Source organism: Prorops nasuta, unplaced genomic scaffold (genome assembly GCF_024137725.1).
Source record: "Prorops nasuta isolate Cenicafe-Biocafe unplaced genomic scaffold, Cenicafe_Pnas_1.2 PNAS00002, whole genome shotgun sequence".
NCBI classification, from domain to species: domain Eukaryota; kingdom Metazoa; phylum Arthropoda; class Insecta; order Hymenoptera; family Bethylidae; genus Prorops; species Prorops nasuta.
In genome coordinates, this window is record NW_027116799.1 from 8,037,582 (window position 1) to 8,059,300 (window position 21,719).

The 21,719-nt window shown below is 42.5% G+C and overlaps 1 protein-coding gene across 3 annotated transcripts in view; it reads right to left on the minus strand.

Annotated features, from left to right (window-relative positions):
* Window positions 1-21,719, minus strand: part of LOC136779244 (neural cell adhesion molecule 2-like) — a 172,183-nt gene that overhangs the window by 61,158 nt on the left and 89,306 nt on the right. For all 3 annotated transcript variants that reach the window (XM_066736747.1, XM_066736756.1, XM_066736740.1), the window contains 2 exons: window positions 9,116-9,248; window positions 6,026-6,234 (listed from right to left, as the gene is read on the minus strand). In XM_066736747.1, coding sequence (XP_066592844.1) covers window positions 6,026-6,234; window positions 9,116-9,248 — 342 coding nt within the window. The remainder of the gene's footprint in view (window positions 1-6,025; window positions 6,235-9,115; window positions 9,249-21,719) is intronic.

The following is a 21,719-nucleotide window of genomic DNA, read 5'->3' on the forward strand; positions in this document are numbered from 1 at the left end:
AATTCGTTCAGCTTCATATGTCTATATATATATATGTATATATATTTTTTGCTCGTCTGCCTTTCTTTTCTCTTCGTTTAGAAAATTAACATCGGTACGTCCGTAACATCTGCTCGGTCACGGCCCACCCCGAGTCGATTCCTTTTACAACAATCATTCTTCTTGACCTCTCTATGGTCCACCCTTAAAATGTACCATGGTATAATGGACGATATGGGGCGAAAAAGGAACAGGACTAGGAAGGAGAAAAGCCTGGTAATTATTTTTTCCAAGATCAATAATGAAATGAAAATTTATATACTTTCCTCGTGCGTTTGTCGTAATATACATATATATATATTTCCTTGAAGAATTTACACTTTAGTCCTGGAGGAACGGGTAGGGAGAACTATAACCCATATGAAACTGATTTTCAAGTAGAACTTCGGCTAATTCTAGCATTTATAATTAAATTAGCACTATCTGCATATTCGCGTTAGCAAGGAGAAACTTTTCATAAATAATTCACGTTAAGTGTGCTCTGTAGGAGACGCTAATTTTAATACTGTGCTTAAATTAGACGTATCCCTTAATATGCCAATTGTACTTTAGATGATACATATATTTGGTAGAGGTATAATATATCGAATTAACAAAATTTTTTCATGCGTTATTAGTTCTGTGCATTCCTTTCCAATAATTTCTACAGAGAAACGAGAAGGCTGAGAAATGAAAAATTGCTGGAAAAAAATCCATGCGGTTATCATAGTCGTTGGATAATTTGTTTTCAAGCAATTTTCCAGTGGCCTACATTAAAGGTATATATATATATATAAGTTATTTGTATCAAAGTCTACTTTGCAAGGAGGATAAATCAATGGGGGAAAAGAAGGACTCTTAGGGAGAAGTACGATCGTAAAGTATAGTTCTTAATGTAGATTTTAGTGAGAAATAAAAGTGGAGAGACAGGCTGAGCATTACTTTCTTCCGGGAACAATTGGATGGGACCGTTGCTTGCTATAGGTACTACTCGGTGCGAGCGTTTCTCAAGCGTCTTGTGATTTCTGGTTGAGTTTGTTTCGAAGCAACAAAACTAGGACGTTTAAGCACCTTCGAGCTATCGATTTGTGTACCTTCGAGAGATGGAAGCTCCGACTCGAGGCGAGTCTCTCGCATGCATCGCGTTCCTCCTCTTCGCCCTAATTGGTCTACTTCACTATATCTGCACTATATAGCTGTGCGCAGAGCTATTACGTTTCCTCATGTTTCCGCGACTCGCTTTTACAAATTAGCCCCGTTCGGGCTAATTTCGATGTTATAATTAACGCCTGGATGGGACGCGGCCTTGCGACTCGTAAAGCAAACATTAAAACTATACGCTTATTATTAAAGAAAACAAACCTCGTTAGGTTACTTTAAGCCTTTTCATAATAGGACCGCTAATTAAAATTCGCTACGAACAGGCATTGCGGAACACGATGGGGTGCTTCGAAAGTGCTCTATTTTCTTTTTTCTTTTTTTTAATTGTGTTATTCAAACGTTGATGATGAAAAGCGCGAAACATGCTTAATGTTATGACCGTTCCAAAAGATTTCTGTTAAATGACGAATAGCGACTTTTGCAGGAAACGTAATGAATTTGTCTGGAACGCCATAAAAGGACTAATTAACATTTTAAGTACTTCCACAGTTGCACTAGTAGTTTACGCAATATTGCATTCCTCTCGCATCCCCCTGGAAAGGATTGTTACACATCCCTAGCACCCCCAGTTCCCCCCCCCCCTCCATCCCTTCCTTCGCCCCTTTCAACCCCACCAAGCAGATTCCATCATTGTAATTAATTCGTTTCTCCAACCTTTGATTCCGTGCCGCGCTTCTGATTTCTTCCATTCATCGTCACTTTCGTTACAGAGGATTTAGTTTAATTCTCTCTCCAACTCCAACATCCACCATTGAAACAGACCGAATTAAATGGTTATAAAGCGTACCGTGCAATATGTTGCATCCCATGGGTATGCAATTTATCGCAGCCATGATTAAATTGGACGACGAGAGGCAACCTTGCAATTGTACGTTATGATTTGTTTCCATTAATGAATGATTATGCTTGTAAATAGGTATAAAGAATATTGCCAGGTTACAAATATGTATATACATATATATATATATTTGTTTATTTCACGCACGCTCCTCTCTTCTTGTTTGCTTTCAAGATTTAATTGCAGCATATCCAACGTTACCCCGACTGCAAACGCCAAAATCTGATGTTTAATAATCAGTTTGCAATGTTTCCGGCAGTAATTAAATATCGCGCTATGATTCGTAACGCGTATATATCGTTAATAGCATTTTTAAGCGTCGAATCTCGATGGATTTTTGTTCCCCTCGACGATTTAACAAGAGAACTTTATCAACTTTAAATTATAAGTAACTGGGATCGAGCAAGAAGCTTTTATTAAAACGCCGAGCATTAACCTCTGTAATATTTTATACTTTGCGAGAACAATTTTCAATAATAATTTAGCCCGGTACGATTATAATTAATATTGCATACTTTTAAATTGTTAATGGGCACAAAGTATTATAGTTGGATCGCGTTGGAAGTTGGAGGCCAAGCAACGCGGCCCTCTATATAGCTATTCGAGAAGAAAATCCTGGATTAAGGTAGTTTTATCTTGGCTAATTCCTGAAGGAAATAGCTGATAGTCCTCATTTTCGCTAGTTAGAGGTAGGTTCCATCACCGATCAAACTCCCCAGTCGGGATGTGGAGCTGGTTCTGGCTCTGTGCTCCAGAGTAAAATACTATTAAAAGTTGGTCTGTTAGGTGGGGAAGGATAGGTTAGAATGGAGGCAGAGGGGAGAAGGGAGAGAGGGGGGGGGGGGAGGACACCCAGATCAATTATCTTCCGAGAGAACAATTCGGCAAGAGTATCGCTGCCTCCTGGATCACGAAAACTTGGACCCGCGGGATTTCAGCCGTACCTATAACTTTCCAAAGAGCAAATCGAACCTATTCGACGCTATAAGGAAGGTTTTCTGTGTTCCCTGGATTATTCCTTGCATACCTAACACATACAATGGTACTACTGCGCTATGTACGCGCGCTACGTGAATTGGCTTTATACATGATGGGTGTAGGTACTGTAGGATCGCCAGGTCAGGTTAGGTTAGGTAAAGCCTCGTTAGCCGGCAGCAAGAACACCACGCGAATAACTTTGCGCGGTTAATCCTCTTTATTATTATTACTTTAGTTTTGCTTTACGATTATGACCGGGCTTAATTTTTATCCCGATCATTATAGCCCGATATATATATTTCTGCTCCGTTTTCCCACCGGCCTTTTGCGTTTATTAAATAGCTCGCAGGACTACTGGCGCTGTGTGCGTATACACTAATACATAATATATGTATATATATATATATATATATATATATAGATATATATATATATATAAAGAACACAGCAGCGGTAGGAGTCTGGTTTGTCTGGCTCTGCAGCAGAGGGTTCGAGCAATGATCAAGCACGTTTCGTTCCATCTTGAGTAGCAATCCGGTACGTGGTTAGTCCGTTTGGCAATAAACCTAGAGAGTCCCAGCATCGTGTAGTAAACTTACAACGGATTTGCACGAACCAACAGTCGGCTTCGACCGGGGGTATCGACTGGCTCGTACATGTGTTGTCCCGATTTCCAGAGCCCCCGAGCACGAGATTATCCAAGCCGAGAGAAAAGAATCGAGCGTGTTGCATGCCCTCCTCTCGGATATTGGAAGTCGAGCAGAGCAACACCCGATGCCAGCAAGGCGACACGACACTGCTATTCCCTCGGTAGACCCTCTGATAGATGCTACCATAGAATCTCGGAAAATTCACGATGGTGAAAATTCAACGGGTCACTCACCTCCTTATCACCTTGCTGCTCTCTGTCGATATATATATATATATATATATATATATATATATATATGTGTGTGTGTGTGTGTGTGTGTGCGACGTACCCCTCCTTAACACATTCGCATCTTCCATCAGCTGTCAGTTAAAAGGAAACATCCGTTCGAGTGACGTGCTGGATTCGCTTCTCCGGAGATCTCGACTTTTCACCCGAGAAGGTGCACCTTTGCGATCTCTAGCAGAGTTTTGCTTCAACATCGCGGACCGCTTCTCTCTTTCTCTTTCTCGTGTATGTATATGTGGGTAATGGAAATTTTCCCACCGAAAGAGGCTCTCTTTCAAATGCGTGTAATTCGAGTGTATATGCATCGCTGCCCCTTTATATATACATACATATATATATATATATGTATATACACAGCGAACCTTCTCGGTTCGTTCCTTGTCTTTTGGCAGAAAAGCTCGAGGGCGAAAAACCTAAAGCGACCACGATTTAAATTCCTCCAGCGTCTCTTTAACGCTGTTCCTTCCTTTCTTCTTTGCTTTATCCACCTCTAATTCAAGCTTCTTCCTCGTCCCGATTTCATCAGGCTCAAGTTTCGCCACTTGCGTGTGCAAGAGCACACGTGCAACTTTCTGTGTACCAACTCACGTTAAAGGGAGGGGGGGGGGGGGGGGTGCAGTGTTTGCGACGAGGACACGCAGCAGCGGCACACGTAAGGGGGAAAGGAGAAGATGGATATTCAAGCTGGAGACATAGAAACTTATATAATAAAGAAAAAGTGGGGGACAGGAACTGGGTGAGAGATAAAAAGTTTTGTCAGATGGACGTAAATAGAATAGCGACAGTGAGAATAAAGAAGAAGCGGAGGAAGTAAGAAAGATAGAGCGAAGAACAATATAGTTATTAATATACCACTCGAGCGTGAGCGACTGCATCAATCATCCTTAAACAATTTCTTCTTGCCGAAGCTCGCATCTGTATAGCCCTATAAAAATAATAAACGGCTAATTTTGCAAGATTTTCGAGTTGCGGATGGACCGGTGCGGCGCGGCGCGTGCGTGTTGTGGAAAAAAATAATAAGAGAGAAAAAGATTAATGGAAGAGCGGGTAAGATTTTATCGGGGAAGAAGGAGTTGAAAAAAGAGCAGTAAGAAAGAAAACAAACGAAGGAGGTTAAGTGGTAAAAGGAAAAGAGTGAGCAGCCGGCCGAGAGGGGCGTAGTGGAGGGATAAGAAAAACGGGGCCAAGATGGGAGGAGAGCTAACGAAGAAAAAAAAACAACAAAGAGACCGATGTGCAAGTTGCAGTTTTACGGAGGGGGGGGGGGGGGAGGGTGGAAGGATTGGGGCTGGAATGCGGAAGGGGTGAGAGGGAAAGAAAAGCACGTTAATTGGCGTTCATCTGGAAAAGGTTTACCAGCTCCGGCTGGAGCCGGGGTGCGGCTGGGGGAGGGATGTGCGACTGCGAAGCCCGAACAAGCCGGGAGAGAGCGGAACGAGGAGAGATGGGAATGGGGGGCTAATTACCCCAGGGGAAAAATTCCTTGGCACATGCCGAGAAAGAACGCGAGGCGCGTTCTGCCGCGTAACTACGTTCAGCCTGAGTATCTCCATAACTTCTGAACGGGATTGTTAATTGGATTTTTTTTCTCACCCTACTATATACCAGCGTCGTTTCATTATAGCGTGCCGTGCCGTGCACTCTACCTCTTTTTTCTACCTCCCTTTCCATTCTAACACTCAACGACCATACCGCGCTCCTGCACTCCTGTGCTGCTCCTGCTGCTGCAGGTTACATCCTGCACGAAACTGCACGCGACTCTTCCGTTTCTTTCCATTTTATCCTCTATATCCACCTTATGGCACGGGCGATCCCCATGGTATTCGGCGAACTGTCCACGAAATTGTTTCATCAAGAGACATCAAACTTTATCATTTCGCTTTATATATATATATCTATATATATAGTATAGTGTAGCGTTTTAGCTCCTTTAACCCAGCCATAGCTCCTTCGAGCCCACCCCCCTCTTCTTCCCTTAAGTCCCTTTTCACTGTTTTTACATTTGAAAGCGAGAAACATTCTTTATTCTCTCGGTATCGGGGACCTGGAAAATTTATCACGAGCAGTTTATAAGCGGGCAAAATATTTCTTACCTATTACTGTTAAGTTCACCCTGGAGTTTCTGGTCTGACCGATCTGGAAATCTACGCGACATCGATAAATGCCGGCGTCCTCCTCCCTGATGTGGTCCACTCCGAGTTCGGCCGGCTTTTTGTCCGGCATGAAATATGCCCGGCTCGAGAACACCGAGTCGTCCGACCATCGCTCGGCGATGCCAAAGTCACGACCCCTGGCGTCCACGCTGTAAAAAGAAATGGTGCATGGAATAACGTCGTTAATATTGCTCTCGATATCACGTGGTATTATATATATCTTGCCATTAATTATGCAAGGCGTTCCCGTGACACGCGTAAAGCAGCTTTCAGTCATCTCGCGCGTATATAGGTAGCTTCCCTCTGAATTAACAATCGTCGGAGTATACAACGCTGAAAAGTCTGCCGGCGCAGCGAAGAAGCCGAGTCTCGTCCATTTAGCGACAAGTAACTTTTTGCAAAACACATTCGTCCTTTCGCAAGACGTTGCAAATTTCAAGTTAAAAGCGCAGAGGCGATATTAAAAAGTTGCGATGCTTCAGTCGTAGGAATAGTCTAACTAATTTAACGTCGAGCAGTGACTTGTTCGAGGTGGAATAGTAGCGCGGATGTTAATGCCCGCGTTAAGACTGGAGCGAGAGGCGAGCGCCGAGTCGCTTTAAGATCGCTCTTACGTCGGATTTCGGTGGAGTTTTGAAAAGCCTTTAAAGCTCGACGAAATAGCGTTGTCGCTATAAAAGCGTGGCTGCTGCACGGGTAGCGTACTACGGCGTGTATGGTGGAGCGCGCGCATATATATATATATAGACATGTACGCTATATAGGGAACTGGCCTGCTCGTTTCTCGGCCAGGAGCTGCAGGAACGGCTAAGTAGCTTTGCTTTGAAAGCACCCCGTGAACCTAAAACTGGCATACTGGACCGTAAAATAGCTCGTTCTGAGGAGAACGTATATCCTGTCGCAGGGTCCACGTTAATCTGAAAAATCCAAGACTCATTTATATTATTCCAATCTTGAAAAAACTTTGCTCTCTCCGCGGGGGAAATCCCATGCAGCCTGCGCGCGATGGTTGCTTTAATCCCATTGATTGAATTTCATTAAAATGTACGGGAAAGTCATCCCCCCCCCCCCCCCAACCCTTCTTTCATATATTTGCTTAAACATGCGCCAATGCCAACAGCAGCACGTGACTGACTTTCCAACGCTATATATCTCGACACGTTCTTGAAACTCGATAAATATTTTCTTGAAGCGTTCGTCAGTGGCACAGTGCAGTAGCTCGAAGTGTGACGCGAGGAATGTAAAAGTAGCGGAAACTTCATGAAAAGATAAAACGGAGTTTCTATGACGAATAAATGGCACAAAAGTTGAGCGTCCGCACGGCTTGCCAAGAAAGATTTGGATTTCCTTCTTGAACATGAGAAAGTTTCATTAGAGGATTTTTCGTGGGATTTTATACGAAATGCGTTGGCTGCTTGGATGGACGAGTGTTGAATGAGGAGTACACGCTATATATATATATATATATATATACACACCAACGAGGGGTGTACGCATCTCGAACGCGAATCAGCTGCAGCGTCTGAAATTAGTTCGAGTGCGCGCGCGCGCGCGCGGTTGAACGGATAACCGATAAACGTTCGCTAAAATAGGAAACCGCAGAGAAACGAGGCGCTTCATGGCTTTAACGATTTATCTAGCCGCGAATTGCGGTAAATTCCCTGTTGTCGAGTCGCCTGTTATTAAATTTATATACGCGGCGATTGGTAAAGGGCGGTGTGTGGGGGGGGGGGGGGGAGGGAGTGTTTTCGGCTCGGCCCAGCAACGGATACGTACGTCGCTCAAACATCGACGTAATTTTTTCCGATTGCGTTACCCAGCGGCGCGCTACGTGCTGTTTCCTGGAAAACTTGCTGCCTGCGCTCCGCTGCAGCTCGGCATCGTTGCTCGTTGCCCGTTACCCGCCGCGATATTTGACAGAAATGCTGCGCTACGTGATGTGTAATTAAAAGCACCCACGGAATACTATGAAATATTTAAATCAGTGTAATTTCGTATAATAGATGCGTGGTTACGTGAACGAAATGCGGTATTTCCGCACTGTATTCTCTCTCTCTCTCTCTCTCTCTCTCTCTCTCTTACTGGCCCTTCATCCCCGTGGTATTGCCAGTGCTCCACCGAGCGCTGGATATTTTCATCCTCGTGAATGCCTGAAAATTAATAATTTTTTAAGCACCCCTTTGTATCGTTGAAACTGACGCTCCACCATGCGCGGTCCCCCCGTGTATATATATACACACAAACACAAACAGCCTCTCTTCGGCGTTTTGTGTCAAGCCCGTGATTATTGCATGGAAAATTCTTACACCAGAGGAGCCTCGTCAAAGGTTTCTCCAGAAAAACTGAAAAGACTCCCTTTAATTATTCGCTTTTCTAAATATCTGTCGGCTACACCAACTGCTTCTCTCTCCCTCTTTATCGTCATCCTGTACCGGCTTTTTCGTGACAGTTTTAAAGAGAAATATTGTACATTATTCCCCGACGAGGAAAGTTGATAATATTTGGCGAATGGCAGAAATATTGCGGGTTCAACAGTTACGTGGGGGGAGAATCGATGCTTTGATAGAACGGGGAACGTGGATACGTAGAAAATTCAGCAAAGTTCTTGTAAATGCAACACGGAGGCAAGTTCGTATAGCGGAAACGATAATCGGGTTCGTAGGCAATTATTGGCTAAAAGCGGACTCCGAGCTGGCATTGTGTCACGAGATGTTTATTGCACGTCGAGGGCCGCTAGAGAAATGACCGTCCACAGTTTGTATAGTATATATATATACACCAGTGCAACATATATGTACATGTATACACGTGTACATGAAAGCTATATACAATTGACCCTATGTCTTACCTAAGAATCGCAATATAATAACAACAAGTAGAAAATCCACCTAATGCACGAATGCTACTCATTTGTCAAAAACTTTTCCCTTTGACATGATTTTTTATTGATACCTATATATTCACGCAAGAACACCAAGCAATATTTTATTTCTAACATTTTCACATTGCGAAAAGGATATTTCGACTCACCTGTATACCGAAGTACCAAGGTCCTCGCGGTACCAAAGCACCAGATGTACAGCATCTCCTTCGTGAGAGGTTGATATGTCACATGGAAGGTAAGTGGCTTCTCCGACAAGTGCCACGATGTGCGATATGGGTACTAAAAACAAAACAAATTTCATCAGAATATTTTTCATCTTCGTACTCAATTTCGCTATATCTATATATATATATATATATATATTCGACGATTATAAAATTGCTACGGATCTCGATGGATCGCTAATCGAGGGTAGAAATTACGCATGGTCCACTGGATAGATTTGATACAATTATTTACATTGCCGGTGTATATAGTGTAGATCGTGGGATTATTTTTATATTTGACACGGGTAAACAAGAGGGGCCAAAAATAGCTGGCCGTAGACTGATAAGCTTAAAGCTGTACAAAATAAACCAATGTTGCGCGGAGAAGGTTGAAAAGCTGGCAGCTTCGAAAAAAGGTAAATCATGAAATTTGACGTTTCGTTGGTTGAGCAGAAAAGCCTAGGTGTAATAATGTTGGCGATATAATGATGCAGAGAGCGGATATTACTAATGAAGGCTGCTGTACCAATACGCGAATAAGCTGTAAGCAGCATTTAGCTACATTTATCCGTTCGACGTGTACATACAGCTGCTATGAATTTATTACTTAACAAGAGGGGACTTAACGTCACGTGGCTAGCGGTTCGGTAAACAAAGCCGGACAATTCTCGTTGCATTAACTCGCATCGCGTTCCATTCGAGCGAGCGTAAAAAGCAAGTTTTAGCCTTTTCCATCTTTCGCTATTTTGCCTCGCGCTTCGATAAATAAATGATGCGCGGCAGCCGGAGCAATTAACGGATACGCATCGCGATCGAAACAATCCATGCTGCGCCATTCGTTATACCGGAAATCCTTGAAGAGCCGCATTTCCCGTAAAACTAAATGCATAAATATAGCGAGGCATGAGTGCATTGGATGTGAAAAAATGCGAAAGAAAAACGGGAAGAAAATTTATACGAGGGGGACCGATATCGGGGAGAAACAGAGAGATAGAAAGGAGAGGGAGGGGGGGGGGGGGGAGGCAGACAGACAGACAGATTGATTTTGTCGAGCGCGCAGGTTGATCGGCTTTTATCCAGAATCACGAATCGATCGATGATGGAACGGTCCTACGGGCTCGGATGCGAAATGAATAAAAATACGGTGCGTTTGACAGCCGGAAGCCACGTGGGACGACGATAAATTTCTACCCTAAGTCCTCGCCTGTTTACTCACCGAGATAAGAGACGTTCTCGCGAGACACATGTGTGCAGGTGCACAAACCTCGAATATTTCCAAACGACCGATCTCTCCCGATGCTCTTTTCCCAACTAATTCCCGGCAATATCGATATTCCAAATAAAAATCTCATTCCGTTAGTCAGTTTTTCATCGTTGACGAAGAAACCAACTCCCTTAGGTCGAATCCACCGATATTAATACGGCAAAATTACTTTTCCCTCATGGAAATATCGTTATAAAATATTTGGACAGTGATCAGCCTCGCATAGAGCATAATTATGGGACTAATTGGTTGATTGTTTAGTGGTAACTAGCTTCATTGTTATATCGTTATAATTTCCATGTTATTCCGATGAAAACTGTATTTGAGTAGCCTCTGCTAACAGTAATAGCTGCTTCATTAGGCTGCTTCTGTTTCGCGAAATTCTCACAGCGTTGCGCGTAACGAATCTAATTTCAGGCTGCTGAAAGTCCGGCGCTCACGCAACAGCTGCTGCTTTCCGGTGAAAAAGGGGTAGGGAGAAAGATAGGGGGAGAAGGGGGGGGGGGTGGAGCTCAAAAAGCTACTTTCGCACCTCGAGCGTTCCACTCGAAGCGCGTTCCACTTTCTGATTTCCAAAGCATCCCCGAGGATCAGTTTTTTCTTTATGCCGCGCTATAGCAAGGATACTCCGGAAGAAAAGCTAAGCGCTCGAGTATGAAGCAGTACAGTGGCATTTTTACCACCCCCAGAGTCTCGACGACACAGTTGATGAATACGTCCTCATTGTTCCATCGAGATTTCCTCCTTAAAGGGCAAACAGAAGGCGGTCCCCCCTTTATCGCTAGAACGATAATGCGATTCTTCTTCCTTAATTAGTCCGAATACGAAAACTTTAAGCACTCCTTAATGGAAGCAATGTGTTCTTTTTTTTTATTCTTTCTACACGGCCAGCGATCCACGTCTTTTATCTCCCCGTAAGTATAAACAAAGAAATCGTACTCTTATCAGTTCCCCGACGTTATGCACGGAGATCCTCGCTAATTCAGAAACTGGAAATTCCTTGCTTCTCGCTCGGACGACAAAAAGCTGAATTGGACGAAAGCTCGATGAAGCGAAAATCCGAAAGAACTTCATTTACCTGATTGGATAAATTGAGGAAATTGTATTCCGGTGTAGTATATGGCAAAGGTATTGTTACCTGCACGATTTAAATCGTAATTAACGCGGAGGTGTATTGTTGGATGGTGTGGTGAGATTTGCAAGGTGCAGTCGGTAGTTGTCCATTATTCCGGGGAATTTGCCAAGGTTTTGTTTGGCTGGTATATATAGAGAAAATATTGGAAAGGTCCGCGTCAGCAGGATTTCCCGAGCTGGCCGGGGGCATTTCTCTGCACAGAGGTGAAATGCACTCGCGTGACTCGAAACGCGCCCCGATATGGTACCTGTGTGTGCGTATATATAGGAAGGAGAAGGGGGCGGGGGGGATTTTCTCTGCACGCTCAAGGCTCTGTGTAGCTGGCAGAATGTCTTTAAAAGTGTGTGTGTGTGTGTGTGTGTGTGTGCGTGTGCGTTCGCCGATATCTTTGTGCGAGAGTTCGATAAAGCATTTTTCGCGGCTCGACGGTGTAGAATGGACCTGGCGGAGGTCAAAATGCCGCCGACTGTGCGACGTCGACGTGGAAAGCTTGCCTTGACGTTTCATGCCGTATCAACGACACGAGCATTATGGTTTATATATACGAAGGACGTTGCAAGCGTCGACCCTGCGTCACGCTATTTGTCATGTCGCGGCAAGCGTATACGTAAACGCCTGTCGCGCAATGGTCGAGATACCTGCGTGAGAATCGATATTATCAAAGGCTTAACTGAAACATTTCACCCTCTCTCTCTCTCTCGATCTCGCTCACTCTCGCTACGCAGTTTGGCGCTATACCTGCCTAATAGAAACCTTCAACGCCGAGCTCTGCGGCTGCCACCTGCTACACCTGCCTACTTCGGCCCGCAAGCTGACACGCGCGCTTGGCCCATCCAACCACTCGCATAACTTACTAATAAGCCCTTTAATTAAATCATCCTAATTTACTATCAACAACGCTTCATCCCCCCTCCCCCAATTCCTGACAAACCAACTCTCTGATCATGGAAAGAAAATTTCAATATGTCGAATGGGTTGGAACGTTTTCTTTTATATATATATATACCTAGTCGTTACTAGTACACATGGTGTAAGAGGCTGTATAGTGGAATAGTAACAGGGTCGAAGGTTATTGCACGAAGAGAAAGCGAACTGAGTCAAGATAGGAAGTTTCAAGTAACTATCTGGTGGGTGAATTAAGTCGATTATTAAATTACGATTAATTCGTAATAGTTTCTCCGTGAGTATCCCCCCTCCCTCTCTTTGGTTAATGGTTCGAGTGTGCAGGCAAGTTTATATCCAACGATAATCTGGCAAGCCGAAGATTTCGCCCGAGCGCAGGTGCGTTTGTTGTTCGTCCATACGCTCCCCTTGTCACTTGCTTTCGGATGTATCGTTCACGCTATATATATATATATTGTAATATTCTATTTCTGGTATAAATATTACTCAATTCCTCTTGGTTAGTTGAGGCTTCCTTTAATTTTATTATCTTAAAAATTGTGTTACGATATTAGTACACTGATCATTTCCATGTACAGATTGAGATACATTTATTCTTTATTTACACAGTAAACCTTGACTTTTTTAACTTAGACGATAACATTCTTTTAGACTTCTTTCCTCCTTCAATGTTCGTAGACGACTGACTTACTATCTATATTACACATTTAGTGATCGTTATGACTTATATCAAAAGATGGAGATGTGGTTCCCTTACAATATATATATATATACATATATAGTATAGCGTATTATATTGATATATATAGTAGGTATGTATATGCAGCTGCAGCCACGCCGGGAGGATCGGTATCACTTATTTAACGAATGGTTTAGCTCGTCGGAGAAGGCTGGAAGATATGCGGTGCCTCCCAAGTTCCAAGGCAAGCGAGTCGAAGCTGCTGGTTCATTCCGGAAATCCCCATGTGTTCCAGCGTCGATATCTACCGAGCACGTCCCGGTCACGTCACGTCCTGGGGGATCTGTCGATCCTCCTGCACCAACTCCCCATAACTCCACGCCATCTCTCCGAGCGACGGCTTTTGACAATGCAAATTGACTTGCCAGCCCGCATGCTGCATAATAACGATCGTTTCTTGCCCAGTGTCAAACGGTCCTACGGACCCAATGACCCGCTTCGTTCGTCCATTCGTTCCCTCGTTCGTGTCTATATGTTCAGCATGCACCAAAACCAACGCAAACCTTCAAATTTTCCAACTCCCTTTTTTGCCACCTCTCTCTCTCTCTCTCGCTATAAAGGAAGAACTAAATTACCTAGGAACTCTCCCCCCCCCTTTCATTCTCACACCACCACTCTAATTACTTCCGAATTATCGACGAAACAACTCGGCGACTAGTTTAATTATATTTTTTTGTCATATCGAGATTGCGAAAGTTCTGACGGCTCTATAATAAAACTTTCAGACTTCCCTATATAGCGAAGCAGCTTTTCTTACATTTAGGTATATTTACCATCCATTTCCATGTTAATTCTTTGACCAATCGCGTTCGACAAATTAAAGTATTTCCTTCTTAAGTTTATTTCTCCGAAACAACGTTCTATAATGGATTTTTTATTATTGAGCGTCATGGGAATTATCCGGGAGAACGTCAAGATACCTGTAACGGATCGTATTACGGGACGTAACGAATTCCGCGGATTCGAATCGCGTATAAAACGATTTGGTACTGTAGGAGAAAAGAGAGGGGGAGGGGGAGGGGATTGGGAAGAGTTATAGGGCTGCAAGAAAATGGTTAGACATTATTTCTCGTGGATGTATTGCTAGTGAAACGATGTGAAAATGGGTAAAACACCTATGGTAGATTAATGAGACTCCTTAACCTTCCTTAACCCTCTCCTTCTATCTCTCTCTTTCTCTTTCTCTCTTACTTGCCCAACATTTCAACGTAGTGGTATACGTTTTGTCAGTTCTTGGTTAGCCAAGTACCTTATCACGCTTGACGTATTGTTCGTTCCTTAATTAGAACCATAATTGGAGCTTTGAGCATAATGACACGGTATAACGCGTGTCATTATTCGAGAAATTGCATGAAGCGTGAAGTTTTAATAGGTTGATCATGACATTACCGGTTAAACCTCGTGTATGTGGGCACACGTGTATTTGTGTGCGGCAGGATGCAAATTGGATTTGGCCATCTTTAATCGAATCCGCCATCGTTTGCTCCTTCGATATGGTTTTTCGAATATTTCACCAAGTGTACTTATTCCAACGTTTTCCATATAAGTTGGACGATCCCTCGCGGCTGCACTATTCAACTTGAAGAACATTTTTCACGTGCCTTCTTTTTCTACTTCTTTTACTTCTTCTTCTTCTTCTTCTTCCTCTACTTCTTTCCGTCCCTCTCATTCTTATGCTTGGTTATATCGTCTTTTATAACGTCCATCATTTCACATGACATTTCGATCGACCGTAGAATATTTACTGCATTAGAAGAATACCCTAGAGTCTCCCATCAATGATGTTTCCAAACTGATCCACACGCTCCACGGATTTCACGCGACAGCCGCATAATAAATTCAATAATAATCTCGTTATCGGATAAGTGTACGGCTCAGCTTTTCCTTCCTGAATAATAAATAGCATGATTCCATAAAACAGATCCGTTTTTACACGGGATATTTTTTGAAAACTTAATATCGATGAGATAATAGGATATTGAAAATTTCCACGTACATACGTATACATATATATGCTACTTTTGTGGAATTTTGTAAAGTAAACGAAATTCTCATCCGGATTATCGTCAAATATCTATGTCAAACAACTTTACCCGTGTATGGTGTGGTCATGTATATTTTTTCCATTTGGATCGGAAAATGTTTGTGGAGAGCGAGCAAATACTTACGAACCCAATGCATTCGTATGCGACAAACCATATCGTAATTTATGAAAATGCGCTGGTATAAGTATTGCGGTCTCAAGCCAATATTACCGTGTCCATGGTAACAGCCGCTCATAGATAGTTATGTAGCTGCAAGTATCGACACCTGAATGTAGTCTACGGAGTTTCCAGTCGTTTCTTAAACTGCGTCTGTGTATGTGTGTGTGAGAGAGAGAGAGAGAGAGAGAAAGAGAGAGAAAGGCATGACAGAGAAATATGTAGATAATAATATCTTGGCACATTTATAACGACTCGTGCTCAAATTAATACTGCTATATCGTCTCTGATAATATGGAATATTTTAGAATATGGTTATTCCTAGGAATATTGCTATTAACTTGCGTCGCTTTAATGATGAGCCTGAGAGCACTTTCTAGTTTTTGATATAAGAATATAATATACAGGGAAATCCCTTGGTGCATCCTATATTTTCTAGCTAAAAGTGTAGAAGTTATGAAAAGTATACACAGTATGGTAGTCTCCACAGAATAACAGCTGGTTATGGATAGTTGCAGCACTCAAGTTTTCGTTATAAATTTTCATAAATCAACCTTGTAACTATCAATATTTCATAAGTGAAACTAGCTATTTTTCCAGGAAGAAGCAAGAAGAGCTTACCATGGGTATGTGGATTTCAGTAAAACCAGTCATTTTTCCGTTCATTGTTCAATTTAGTTTGTCAATGGGGGGCAAAGTGGAAAAGAGAGGGATGGGGCTGAAAGTATAAAAAAATGGTCTATGGCCAATAATCGAATAGAGCAGAGACTTTATGGCTGTTCGATAGCATATTTACTACGTGTAGTGTCATAAAAGTACCCGAGCGAACTGCAGGCAACGCATCACAGGCAGCGGGAGGCCCGTAAATTTGATAAGTAGAGAATTTCTTCGAAGCACGGAAAGTAATTCACCTTTAAATGATTCCAATAACGTCAGAAATATATAGGAAGAATGTGGGAAGCTTTCGCGATGTGTGCTCGCTCAAATAAGCAGATCAATATATTTTTAGACCGAGGGAGCAGTCGATATATTTTAACTCCTGCAGCTCTTTCAAATGGCAAAACAAATATTTGCAATTTCTAATCCACCATTGTTTCTTCTAAGCAAACTCTCTCGTCTCTTATATTCTCCAGGGAGTACGGAACGATGCTACCAGCGGAGCACAGCCCCTACAATAGTTACCATTCGATAATAGGGCCAATAAAGCGTGGCTACTCAAATTTTCAGTGGTACATCCCTACAATTTCTCCGACTGAGACGCGAATGCTTGACTTTGCCACTGAACAATCAGCAAAAACCTCTCGCTCTCCCCTATATAATCCTACCTGACGACTCGTTACGCCTTGCTTGTATAAACATTTGCCTCGATATCTCGAGATATTGGTACCTATGTTTAGAGTCATATACGTATAAACGACCTTCCATTATTCCCAGGATGACAGTTAAATTGATCGATCGACGTCGATAATGCTGAATCAATAGTGTTCTCGTCGGAGATAAGGACGATATAGGATGTGGGTGATGGGTTATATAGAGCGGAACAGAGCACGGAGACTACGTAGGATAGAATTGGATGGCGAATGCTATATATGTATTTATACAGATTGATCAGGGGAATTAAAGAGTTTAAGGTGGTTGTCTCGCTGGATTCAGACTGCACTATAGTCAGACATATCTTCAATTTAAAATAAACAAAATCCGCAGCTTTATAATTTAATTAATAATTATGAAATATCAAATAATAGGTGGAATATAATACGATGTAGAAGAAAAGTTTGCACTTTTATATTTGCATCTAATGCCATTTTATTAACTGTTATCTTTTAATTATTTATTTTACTTGGTTTTGTGATAAAAAAAGTTGTATTTTTCGCTCGATTGTAATTTTTATTATATATATGCCATATTAATTGCGAAAACATAACCTACAATTTCACCGCATCAATTTTTCAGTTTATATACAGAAGCAATAATAATAAAATTTTTTCTCATATCATTAAGCACCTTTTTATTAAATAAAAGAGATTTCCATGCACGTTAATCATTATTTTAAAAAGCCGACTCGGTGAAGTTGCAGAGTATAATTTCATAATTAATAAGGCTCTTCAAAAGTTAAAATCGAGCGAAAAATAAAAATTTGTTATTAAAATAACTCGAGTTAAAAAAATAATTAAAAGATGATAGTTAATAAAATGGCATTATAGATGCAAATATAAAAGCACAAACTTTTCTTCTTCATTGCGTTCCACCTATTATTTGATATTTCATCATTACTAATAAAATTAAAAAGTAGGATTTGATTTATTTCGCATTTAAAATATGTCTGCCTAGTGCAGTCTAAATCCAACGAGTCAACTACCTTAAGTAGCAGTGATGGAGCTCCGGTGCTATTTGTTTAGCGCGCAGTACAATTGTTAAAGCCGATCGTGGCGTGGCGGAGAAGTTTAAACGTTATTACCGGCGCGACACGACGATGAGAAAAATGTCTTGGCAAACTATCGGCCGCCGCGGTTCAATATTGACGTTGGCTCGGTAATTCCCTTTGACTGGGGAACACAGAGTGGACCACAATTCCGTCCAGTAGAATTTGCCAAGCTCGTCCCGTTGGCCTCACCGCGATTCAAGAAGCAAAAAGGGACTCGGCTAGTGCATGGAAGGGACGTACAGGAGTTGTCTAGTCGTTTCCATGGCAACGGTCCTGGTTCAAATCGTAGCGGGACTTTGATCCCAACTTGGACGCCTATTACAATGGCCATCCGTTCCTTGCTTCTGGCCTACTTGTCTCTCACCCTGCACACACATATATATATATATATATACATATCTCCTACCTTTCCAATTTTCCTAAACAAATCGCGTTATTCTCGCTTCGCTTGCCATCATATGGAAAACCCTGGCAATTTTCTGTAAGCTCCCTTAATAAAATCGTTTACAATATAATATTATACTAATATAATAATAGTAAAAGGGATAGACGAGCATTGTTTACGAATTGGCCGGTGCAATCGACATGGACGAAGCTCGCAGGAAGGATTATTTAAATGCTCGAGGGATCGCGAATGGGCTAAGCCGCGTATTTTCATCCCTATTACAATGGCCATTCTCCCAGTGTTCCGTTATCCCGGTGTACACCTATATATATAGTAGCTTCTGGCGAGTGTCTGCAGTGGTTGGCAATGGCGGAGCTAGCACCAGTAGCACCCCTCTTGGCAGTTCCTTAGCTAAACCAGTGTTAGACATTGTCCGTAGGTTCGATGCTACACGCACACACACACACACACACACACACACAGAGCCCGATCGGCTTCCACTCCATTCTCGAGGGCCCGAGACAATCTGCAGTTTAGCCGCGATTCAATTCACCTATATCGCCCCGGCCGATTCGCCCGGCAGATAAACGCATGAATATATTCGCTCTGGTCCACGATAAGCCCACCGGAAGCGAGAAAGTCGTGAACCATTACGCGCGGCGAAACTTTCGGAAGCCGCTATCGGAAAGTTTCGCGTCCTCGATAACGCGTAGATTACATCGCGTTATTATTGCGCCAATTACGACTTTGCCGGCGCGCCAATTAGGAAGTCGTTTCGCGATGAATGAAGAACTCGAGATAGTTCCACCGCAGTCCACTCCGATAGTGAGAAGTTTTATCTGGAATTTTAAGCACGGTTTAAAGTATGCTTTATATGTGCTACCTTCCACCAGTTTTTAGGCAGTGGAAAAACTCGTTAAAGGGGAGCCTGAAAATATATACCTACCCCTGAAATTATCATGCTTTATTCCTTAAAGCAGACGTATACCTACCGCTTTGTAGTCTATATTCTATATTATGCATATATATCGAGCATGCTTTGACTTTAGTCGACTAATGACGTACGTTGTCACTGACAAAAGGCATCGAGCGCGATAATTTGTCACAGCGAAGGTAATTCACAGCTGGTCGAGTAATGGAACATGCCAGTTTCGAGGTTTCGATTACAGATTACATCGCTATTGTTATGCGTTAATTACGAGATTGCCACTCGAGCAAAATTGGTACCTCGAAGATACGCCGAACGGCGTCTTTGAGTGTATTCTTATTGGCATGTAATATAATATATATATAATAATATAGATATAACACAGCATCGCAATGCGAAGAAACGCGATGAAAGCGAAGGATCGTTTAGGTGAAAAGTGGTCAAAAGTTGTGCAACGTTATGAAAGAAGTTACAGCGTGGAGGGTATATATATATATGTGTGTTTTCTGAGAAGGAAGCCACTCGAACGCAGACGGGACCGTTGCTGGAACATGTCAGGCAAACGTTTCGGCTCATTAAACGGGCTTAAAGTTTGGGGAAGGGATCCGAAGCGTGTCTATCGGAATCCATAGCATTTCGATGCCGCCGCTTCAAAGTTCGCTGCGGATTCAATAATCTTGAATCGGACGCCAGTTACAAGCGCGATGGCAACCTTTTCGTTTCTCGCCTGCAGACCAACACTTTTCGAGTGGTTGACCCATCGACGTTCGCCTCGTCGATTTTCAATGCACCACCAGCGGCTTTTCATAAATCGTTCCCGCTTAATTCTTTTTTTTTGTTTTTTTTTTTCTCACCCATCGCACTATTTTTCGCCTGTTTTTCCCGCAAATTTTCCTCTATACCCCTCGCGCTTTATTAGCACCGATCTGCTCGTCGGAAAACAATTAACGCCAACGTATGTCCAATCAGCGCTCCGTATAATTCGTCTGCGTTTATCCCCATCGCGTGTTTGCTCTCCACTGAAATTATACTTTACCGTGCGGTTGGTTTGTTTTACCGAAAATTAAAGCTTTCCTCCTGTTCGCGCGCGGAGGCCCTAGGAACCGGGGAGTAATGTATACATATATTGCTTTCTCTCTCCACCATCCATCTATATATATATAAATAGCATGCATATGTGAATGCATTGCTTTATGTGGTAATTTAATTGCACCGTTTGAGCCGCGGTATTAGCTTTGCACACTCGCGTTTCATTCGTTAAGTCAACGATACATAATACGAAAAATATTAGCGATTCGAAATAACTTGGCGATATCGAAGCATTTCATAATCTAGGGGTTTATTAAAATCGACGAAACGTCAATTTCCCTTCTCGCGTGTTGCCACAGGAAAATTTGAGCGAACGCGACAACATTATTTTCTTCACGAGCGATAAACCCGCGGAGCGTTGATTGTTTGTCCGTAAAAAAGATGGATCGTGGGAGTTGTTTGCTCAGGAACGAACGTTTTGCGCACGGAAGTCACGGAATTTCCATGCTTAAAGCGCTATTAAGCGTATAGAGTTGGCCGTGTACGGTATCGCGAGGTGAAAACGTTCGTAATAGAATGCAACCGTCTATATATATATATATATATATATATAGGTTTATGCGGTAACTCGGGCAAACGTTACAGGGAGGATATTCTTGAAATAAGCATGTCCACCTGGAGGAGAATACGCGGGCGTGGTAAAAATCACGTCACAGACTTGACGCGAAATCTCATTTTCTATCGTTCCGTTTCAGTCCTTTCCTTTATTTCTTTTCACCGCGTCTTATTCCCTCTGTCTTTTATTATTTTTCCCTTGTTCTCTCATTTTCCGATGACAGTCTAGTTTCTTCCAGCGCATAGACTCCCGCGGGAAAACCCATTTGATTTTCCATCCCTCAGCACCGGTAACGCTCTTCTATGACGCGGAAGGCACGTCTTCTTCCCTTCCGTTTATCATCTTTCTGCTCATTGTCTCGTATAGTCTGCATTTCTCCCTTTTTCCACTTTCGTACCTCCCTTATATACACTGTATATATATATACACGCACTCACACCACGTACATGTACCATACCAGCTCATTTTTATTCCCCATCTCAGATCCGACTCGGACTCGCGACCAACCTTCGTCTCTCGCCTCTTTCACGTCCATCGCCAGATGCTCGCATTCAATTTGCCAACGACATCCTACTCGTACCATATAATGTTCTTTTACCAGACAGTGTGCACCCTCCTTGATGCTTCGAAAGAATATCTGCTAAATTCCTCGAACGTCAAAGCAACCTCGACGGGCGCGAGCACCCGAAAGCTGCAGGGCATAATGGAGAGTAAAAACAATGAGCTTCTGATGATATATATATATATATATAGGACGATACGACACACGTGCATTATGCAAACTTGGCGAAATGAATATTATTCCTCGATGAGTTCCGAATTGGATATATTCTCACGAATACCATAAGATATTCCTCGCTATCGAATCCTCGCCCCCTTTCTCTTATTCAAAGATTATATAACTAATACTCAAACTCCA